Below are 9,384 nucleotides of genomic sequence, written 5' to 3' on the forward strand. Positions count from 1 at the left end.
TCATGCTATGGACCTAAGGGAAGACAGTGTGAAGTAACAAGTAGATGATAGGTTGCGAGAGTGATAGAAGTTTAAACCCCAATTTATGTGTTGATTCATAAGGGGTTGATTTGGATCCACACGCTTCATCATATAGTCAGATTTATCTTAATTCTTATTTTGTAATTGCGGATGCTCGCGATAGAGGATAATCATAAGTGGATTGTTTCTTCAAGTAAAAAACGGCATCAAAAATTACATCTTATTTTTGTAAAAAATATTTATAAAAATACTCAACTTTTGTACAAAATAATCTAAATATTAGTGAACTTCTTCACAAATTTGTGAATCTATCTGAACAAAATTTCTATCTTTTAAAAGTATCGTAAAATTTGTAAATAAATTGTAAAATATCAGAGATTTTTTAAAGAATGTTCAATACAAAAGTTGCAAAAGAAGTTTGTAACTGAAAAATATTTAAAAAATTGAGTAAGGGCCGACGATGCATAATAGGGTAAAAATCCGTGTTTGCTACTCTCCGCGACAAATGTTCTCATTCACACAGAGGCCAGCGACCAAGCGAACGAGATGAGCAGGCCCAATTATGAGATAAGGCATATGCTACAGCCTCTGGTTTGTTATGAGCCGGTTTTCACTGGATTTCGGTTTCTTATTCTCACCTTTTCCTTTTCTTTTTTGTATTTATTTTGTCTTTTTTTTCGTTTTTGTATTTTTCATTAGTTTGTTTTTTCAACTTATCTTTTCCATATTTATATTCTTCATATATGTAATGTTTAAAAAATGTTCAAGATTCCAAAATTTTGTTCAAGTATTGAAAGAAAAGCTTGGAACTTTAATTTTTTCTTGTTCCAAAATTTGTCGAGAACTCAAAAAATGTTCCAACTTTTGTGAAAAATGTCAGTGTTTTAAAAGTTGTTCGAGAATTTCAAAATTGATTGTGTCTTCTAAACATGATTAAAAAAACTTGTTCGCTTAAAAGAAACATTGCTACAGCACCCGTCAGTTTTAAAAATTGTTCATTTTTTTTAAAAATGGTTGCATTTCTGATAAATGTCTGAAGTTGAAAAAATATTTTGTGTTTCATGGCCCCCTCTTGTTGAAAATTTGTTTCTATTTCAAAAAAGTGTTCACGTTAAAAAAAAATAAAGTTCAGAAAGAAGTTTGAGAGTTTCAAAAAAATTGTTTGATTTTTTTCACGCTTTTTGCAAAATATTCGTGTTTTAAGAAATATTCATCTTAAAAATGTTTCCGTTTTGTTTTGAGGATCTAGCGTTGCTGGTAGGTCCTTTTAATAAAATATGTTGCCTAAATAATCACAAGCGGTTGTTAGTCCTGGTGGCTATTAGCTCGCTCGTTGCAGTATGATATATCATGAGTTCTTGTATTCTAATTCCTGCCTAGCACTATCCATTTTGCTGGACGAACTGGTCATAGACGCACACATCATCTGTCAAGGGACCGGCTCATCACGGTGTACATGTTCATCCTACCCTTTATTATGAAGGGGTATGGATAGATTTTATCCGTTGATGTGTTTAGAGGGTTGCACCGAAGCAGAAGTGATGGGCTCTTCTTGAGTTTTCCATCAAAAAATTGAACTAAAAATGGGTACGCAATTTTCAGGGGCTAAGGAACTCGGAAGATACATAGGCAGTTTGGGACATGCGATGCGGAGCTTTGGTTCTAAGGTTTGGTCTACTCCTTGCACAAAAGGAGGGTTGCAATCGTCTTGTCGATAACTCCGACAATGTGGAGGTAATTGAAATTATGGAGAGTGGAGGACGGTCGGCGGGAGCGGGGGCAGCAATATTTGATGACTGCTATTTTATAGCTTGTGATTTTCCTCTTCTTAGGTTTGAACATTGTAATTGAGAAGCAAATAAGATGGCTCATGAACTTGCTAGGCTAGCAAAATTTACGATCCCTAGGGACTGGTTTGAGGAGCCTATGACGGACATTGAACTTTTAATAATTGACGATGTAATATTTATTTCAAATCAATAAAGTTCAAGTTTATTTCAAAAAAAAAAGACGACCAATGATGTGAGGTTCGGTTTATCCGTAGAAACATAAGGGGAGAAGGGCAGTTATTTTGGAGCTTGTGGGTGGCCGCCAAAATAAGTTATCCCTTACCGAGCTTATTCCAACAGCTCAATCTAAAATTTTATTCTAGGAGCCTACTAAGTAGGGTTAACTAGTAAGCTTCTAGAATAAAAAAATTAGGTCAGGCTGACATAATAAACTGGATAGGGGTAGCTAACTTTGGCAGCCATCTATATTAATTCCCCAAAAGAACTGACCTGAACTACATGAGAACTTTTTCCTCGGGCAATCAAGGCGAACAAGTTACGGTTGCATTTGAAATTGTGTTCACAATGCTCTGATCAAAGGGAGCACATCTGTACATGTAAAACTAAATACTCCTAGTTTCACATATCTTAGAAACATATAGGCCATACATTCTTTATACCTACTTCTTCGGTTCCACAATTCCTAGAACTAAAAGTACAACACGAATTATGGAACGAAGGGAGTAGCATGTTATAAAATGGTTTCTCCAAGTTCTGACCCATATCCAAGAAGAAAAACAGTTATTGGAAAGATAATTTTCCACTACCATTCACAAGTCACAACAGAACTATAACCTTTTTGTTTCTTGATGATGTCTCTTATTGAACCAGACAAGAACGTTATTTCCTCATGTATATACGGTAAAGGAACTGTGCCTTAATCCTGCAGTCATGGATCCAGTGCCACAAAAGTGGAGGTATCATTTGGAATAGATAATAAATTCTCACATGGAGAATAAAAATACATAAGGGGCTACTGGAAAAGTTCAATATACTGAAGCAAGAATTGAATTTGAAATCCATGTACCGCTATCACCATCATGGGGTACAATGGATCGAAGATAAACAGACATAAAAATATATTCATACCAGCAAATATTAACCATACGAGTATAAATAGATGCTACTATGAACACCCACAAAATTAACATCAACAAAACGAATTAGTCCCACGATTGAACCGTTGCAAACAGGTACTCTACCACAATCCAGAATATCCTTAACATTAAACTTTTTCGACTTCAGTCAATCGGCCCTTGGCACAATTAAAATTGCTGTAGAGGAGCATGCAAAGCACTAGATGTTTCACGTATCAAATCATCTCCATTTTTTTTAATCAACTTAAGCATTGCGAGAGCTTCCAATCCCCAGTCTGTAGTAGAAATGCATTGCATTTGAAGTGTACTATGTCAAAAAATAGTTCCCTCCAGTGCAATTTATTTTGAAGGTGAATTCCCTCCGGTAAATAACTGATTCCTGTAGTGTATAGAACCAATCATTAATACAATGCATTATTGGCTTCATGCTTCAACTACCCTGTTTGGAAAGAGCAATTAGTTAAGTACCCAAAAAGACACTAAAATAAGTAACAAACGCATAAACAAGTAGCGCATATCAATTACAAAAATGTTCTGTGCAGAATGTACCTATCAAATTATCAGGTGATGGTACATTGATGCACCATTGCACAGTTCAGCAGATGGAGCAAGAATTTGGATCCTCCTCACCAGAATGGACGATATGATGTAGATGGGGATGATGATAAGAATGATCCTCCATACTGCCAAAACATTCCCCAGAATACAACGATTTCCCAGTAGCACTCTTCTTCTCCTTTTTATCATTTATCATCTTTTCTGTATAATACATCAAGATTCGTGTCACTGGATGGCTAGGGAGTAGACTGGCAGCATCCCTAATGGCAGCATCCAACTCCTCCACCTCCCAAGCTGCTGCTCCCCTGCAACTAATCCTAGCTTCGAGATACTTCAACGCACAGAGATGGCGAATGCCGAAATCATTACCACAAAGTACGGGTTGTGGTTCATGTGCCTTGAATGGAAGCGTAAGCTTTTCAATACGCTGCATGGCTCTAGCTTTGAACGTCAGCCCTATATCAATATCACGACAATACAAGCGGAACACCTTTAGACATTTGAATGTACCACTCTCGATGATAATCCCTTTCGAAAGAATTACTTTTGAGCTCAATACAAGAAATTGCAGGACAGGCAGGTTTCCAAAAATGTCAACAGCTTCCTGTGTCACTGGATTAACCATAATATTCAATTTGGTAAGATCGCGCATTGAGGACATCCAACTTGGATTTTCGCTGATATAACAGTTTGGGTACAAGGTCAACTCTTCAAGAAGATGAGGAATTGAGGACGAAGCATCAAACATGAAGTCATATGAACCATCAGATTCACCACTAGTAACTTTTAAGAACCGAAGTTTGGATTTGCCAAGTTCACAGAGGGACAATACCAAACTTTCCGCAAAGATCCTTTTTTCTGTGTGTGAATCACTGATGCGCCAAACAAGATCAAGAGATGTCAGGTTGGCTAAACTTCTCAGCTCTAGCAGAGAAGTTACTTGACAGCTATCGTCCACATATAATTCTGACAGTTCCTGCAGAGACTGCATTTTGGCAGTTCCAGCAGGCAACTTTACACTCTGAACAACTAGATGTTTCAGTCGTTGCAGTTGAACAATACTTGCTGGCAATTCTCTGATAGCAGTTTGCTTCAGATCCAATGTCTCCAAAGATTGTAGTTGCCCAATCATTTCCGGAAGCTCTGTAACAGTGCTTGCAGAAATCCGTAGATATCTCAGCCAATGTAGCCCTCCAAAATTCACTATATAGTTGTTCTCAATAGGGCCTTCTATATCAACTACCCTCAGAGCATTGAATTTGGAAAGAGGAGGCAACTGTTGAGAACACCCAAAAATACTGACGGATCGAGCTTGAGAAACCACGAGTGACTCTGTGCTGAACTCTTGGGGACCACAAACAAGCGAGAGTCGGCGAACCTTCAAATTGGAGACAACTGCATCCTCTCGGTTAATCAACCTGACAAAATTTGCATCAACCGCCTTAGATACAATTAAATCAAGAATCATATCATGCACACGGCACGCCCTTGCTCGGCCATCATACTCAATATCTATCGGTTGGATCAGGCTTCTATTTATAAGCTCATTAAAATAGCTTTCTCCTTGTTCTTCTAAAGTTTTCCCACATTCTGCTTCAATGAACCCTTCTGCTATCCACCTTCTTACTAACCGAACTCTAGTGATCACGCAGTCTTCTGGAAATACACTAAGGTACAACAAACAAGTTTTCAGGTTGGAAGGGAGATCAATATAACTGAGAGATAATATCTTATTCATGTCTTCCATCTCAGCATTGTTCATAAGTCCCAAACCAATAGAATCCCGTACAATCATCCACTCATGTCTTGTATATGATTTAGTACTCAATAAACTGGCCAGAGTAATTATTGCCAATGGTAGACCACCACACCTTCTCACAATTTCAATGGAAACGTCTTTCAGTTCATGTGGACATCCATTTTCACAATCAAAAGCTCTTCTATAAAACAAACATTGAGAATCAGCTTCACTAAGAACACTTAATTCATGTATATGATCACGGCGATGGATACATGATGACTTAGCAACACTGATGATTCTAGTTGTCGTCATAATTCTACTACCAGGCTTGCCATCAGGAAAAGCGCATTTGATGGCTTCCCAGTTTCGAGCCTCCCATATGTCATCAATGACAACAAAGTACCTACAAGGGAAAAATGTTAAGACTTTCTACAAGAAAATGAAAGAGGGCTAGAATTCAGTAAGTTTAGCTTATTTTTTTAACAAAGTCGAAGCCAGGAGAACAAAAAAGAATACAAGCTATGGTTATTATATGTGGGCTTTGGAGGCCCACTAATATATTTAACTGCATACCATAAAGCACAAGTTGAATGGACCGGTTCTATGCAATATGTTACGTGTTGTATACAATGTCAGTGGTACATATTGTCGAGACCAAGGAGCTGCCGCTGGCGCTTTCATGGGGTTGTTTTACCAGAAACACTTTCAGCCAACTAGACTAGTAAGTATGGTTTCTTTCTATTTTTTAGAACTCAATACCTAAGGTATTCATTAGGGAGACTCATAATCATCAATGGAATACTACATTCTGAACGCCACCTCATCATCTTCCTATCAAAACGGGGAGAATGAGCTTAAAGAAAATAATGTAAAAAATTGAGAACACGACAATCCTTGAAAGTATAAAATAAAGAGAGTGGATTTTCAGCTTCCGGGTGCCTAGGCACCCTCTATGAACAGTAAAAAAAAAATAATAATAAGAAAAACCTGAAACTTTATAGCATCAAAGATGATGAAAGTTTGTAGGTGTTTGCAAGTTTTCATGCCAAAAAACTATTCGAGGAGCTCTACACACGGAAAATATTTCAATGCTTGAAGTTTTGAGCACTTTTTAGCTGTAATCTGAAACTTGTTTGTACATCTTTCTCTACATGATATTTTGACATGAAAACTTGTAGGAACCTACAAAGTTTGGTCATCGTTGATGCTGCAAAGTTTCAGATTTTTTTATTTTGTTTTCTATTTTTTTTATTTTACTGTTCATAGAAGGTGCCTAGGCACCCGGGAGCTATCACACCTTTCTCTAAAATAAATTGAAAACTGGAAATTTCTCCTTTTTCTTGTGTGAATTTTCTTGGTTTTCTTCATTGCTGGGTATTCTCGATTATTTTAATTTTCGAAATTATGTTTATCTGAATTATATTTCCTACATAAAAATTGCACTTCTCTATATTTTGAATTTTATTAACTTGCTAAAAATAGATTTGCATAATTCCATCAAAGGAAACTGATGACACGCCAACTACCTAGTGAGGATATATAACATAATACAGGATATAAAGGTCGATCGACCTTAAAATCAATTAAAGAGTTTCTAAACTTGTAGTACCATCGTTACGGAATTAATATGTCTTGGAGCTATAATTAGGTACCTCTTATCCTCCAGAAATTTCCGCAGCTCCTGTATGAGTATATCTTCACCCCATGATTCCATTTTCTTGGACTTGTAAGTTTTCTTCTTAGTTTGGGAAAGTATGTCTCGTAGTATCCTCCTCATATCGAAGTTTCTGGACATCAATACAGTAGCTTGAAAATCAAATTGCCCTTGAAGGTGTCTGTATACCTGGACTGCAAGTGTCGTCTTTCCCAAGCCTCCATACCCAACAATTGACACCACCTTCAACCGTTTCTCCTCCATGTCGGTCACCAACTTAATGAGCTCATGCGTTTTAGCATCAATACCAACAAGATCACTAGGCTTGGCATACAGCGCAGGCATTCGAGAGTCAATTGTTGTCGTCGTTGATACCCCAGAAATGGCCGCCTCATCCCACTGCAACCTCTCCCATCGCTCACTTGTCTGGATGATTTCGATCTTGAGTTGCTTAAGCTGACCAGATATCCCGTGGACAGTTCCCATATTTTTTACCTTGCCGATGCTTTTGCGGATGAAGCCCATGATGCCACCTACTTTATCTGGCTTGCGGTCAAGCTTGTGCATGTAGTTATCGATGCAGTCCTCGATTTCATAGGCCATCTCTCTCACCTGGTCTCTCCATTCCTTAGTCTGCGGGTCAAGATCATCCTTGTCAGACAGCTTCTTGAGAAAAGCATTGATGCTGCTCAGCTCGAGTTTCAGTGAGCCGATTTTGCTCTTCACGGCTTTCTGCAGCTTGTACTCGTCACTCATCAGTTGCATGAGCTTCGTGAGGAGGGAGTTCATCACCCCAGTGGCAGCGCTCACCATGATTCTTTCCATCAGATCTGGGTGCTGGAGCCTCAGAATCCAGTGTAGATGCTGCCTCCTTGAGTATGGAAGAAGTACAAGCTTCTGCTACCAAAAGCAGAGTAGGTTGAGATCTCTGATTTAAGACTGTAAACAGAACAACCAGATGTACCCACTAACTAAACCCATGGGAAATCAAGAGCAAAATTCGTGGTATAGTTATAACATACCGCTACTGATGTTCGGTGATCATGGCTCAGGCTGTCTGTAGAATAGATCGAATCTGCTGCTCCCTTGATGTTGGCACTGGTGCAGCTAGCTAGAGGCGCTCAGTTGGAGAAATTTCTGGTACTGCTAATCTTCTAACGAGTGGAGCGGATGCACTGGTGCTTTTCTTTTCTCCTTTCTAGTGCACTGGGATGAGTTTTTTAAGGCATTGATTGTGGGTGCCCCTTGATTGTGCTCCACACGTTTACGAGCATGAATCTTATCCCTCTCCATTTCCAACCACATAATCTTCACCAGTCCCTACCATCTCCCACTCAGCAAAGATGAAAGCAACAGAAAGCAAAAACAAGAATTTGAAGGGAAAAGATGTATATACGGTCTAGCTTCATTTGGAAATCAATAAAAAATATACTCGATTGAACTAATTCCGTAGAATTTTCATAACCCCCAATTCATATACTCCCTCCGTCCCAAAATTCATGTCTTACATTTGTCTAGATATGAATGTATCTAGTCACGTTTTAGTATTTAGATACATCCATTTCTAGACAAATCTAAAACAAGTACTCCCTCCGTCCAGAAATTCTTGTCTTGGGTTTATTTAAAAATGGATGTATCTAGACAAATCTAAGACAAGAATTTTGAGACGGAGGGAGTATATTGCAAAGGACCCTTGTAGAAATGACATACAAAAAACAAAATTGTCTAAATTACATTCAAAATCCTAAATCCCGGGAAGGCCTTACAACAGAGCTTCTTTGCTTTGTAGTAGTCCAAAAATATAGGAACGGAAAAAATCGTAGAACTAAAATTTCATGGCATTTTGCCTCCTACATAATTTCAGACGATTTAGCACCGTTGTGGGTGACCGCGAGGGTTCTTTGTTTGGCAAGCAGGCAGAGATGTTTTTTCACCTGATCACATGAATTGTTTCGCTATAACCACATATTTGTACTATGGCATATTGGCATTGCATTGGTAATCATGGAAATACTGCTTACAAGACCACAAGCCGACAGCGTTTTATACGGAAAACTTACTTGGGAAAAAGAAGTGATTCATATGGAAAACACGTGCTGGTGGCACATTAAATACTTCCACAGAATGTCCTCAACAACAGACACTACCTCTACCTGATGATTTGCATTAGATGCACACATCTAACCTTGGCAAGAACCATGCTTATCAAAATGTAACAATGACCTTGGCCCTTGAAGATACCCTCGGCAAAGCTAATAACTTGGCAAGAACCACACTGCACTTTTTCTTAGAAAAGGAGGGTTTCCTCCTGCCTCTGCATTGAGGCGATGCATGCAGCCACTTTATTTAATCAATCCAAAGCAACATCCAGGTGTTTAAAACTAGCTGTACAACGACAGCGAAAACAAAAAAGGGATAAATAAAGGTGCCACGATCGGCTAAAAAATAGACATATATGCTTAATAATCTATCCTATTACTGGAC

General features: G+C 38.3%; 1 protein-coding gene across 1 annotated transcript; it reads right to left on the reverse strand.

The window, feature by feature from the left end:
- Positions 1 to 2,824: 2,824 nt before the first annotated feature.
- On the reverse strand, positions 2,825 to 8,136 carry LOC123445632 (disease resistance protein RGA5-like). Its single transcript, XM_045122645.1, has 4 exons — positions 7,923 to 8,136; positions 6,899 to 7,797; positions 3,497 to 5,649; positions 2,825 to 3,386 (listed from the first exon to the last, which is right to left on the reverse strand). Exons 2-3 carry the CDS (start codon positions 7,723 to 7,725, stop codon positions 3,543 to 3,545), a joined length of 2,934 nt encoding a protein of 977 aa, XP_044978580.1. The 5' UTR covers positions 7,726 to 7,797; positions 7,923 to 8,136; the 3' UTR covers positions 2,825 to 3,386; positions 3,497 to 3,542.
- Positions 8,137 to 9,384: the final 1,248 nt, after the last annotated feature.

The sequence above is a fragment of the Hordeum vulgare genome, chromosome 3H (genome assembly GCF_904849725.1).
Source record: "Hordeum vulgare subsp. vulgare chromosome 3H, MorexV3_pseudomolecules_assembly, whole genome shotgun sequence".
Classification (NCBI taxonomy): domain Eukaryota; kingdom Viridiplantae; phylum Streptophyta; class Magnoliopsida; order Poales; family Poaceae; genus Hordeum; species Hordeum vulgare.

Bases quoted from the DNA above. Each gene is read 5' to 3' on its own strand.
- LOC123445632 (XM_045122645.1), bottom strand. From the start codon at position 7,725: ATGGAAAGAATCATGGTGAGCGCTGCCACTGGGGTGATGAACTCCCTC. The intron at 5,650-6,898 runs GTACCTAATTAT...TTTCCCTTGTAG, and splicing joins AAATTTCTGGAGGATAAGAG to GTACTTTGTTGTCATTGATG.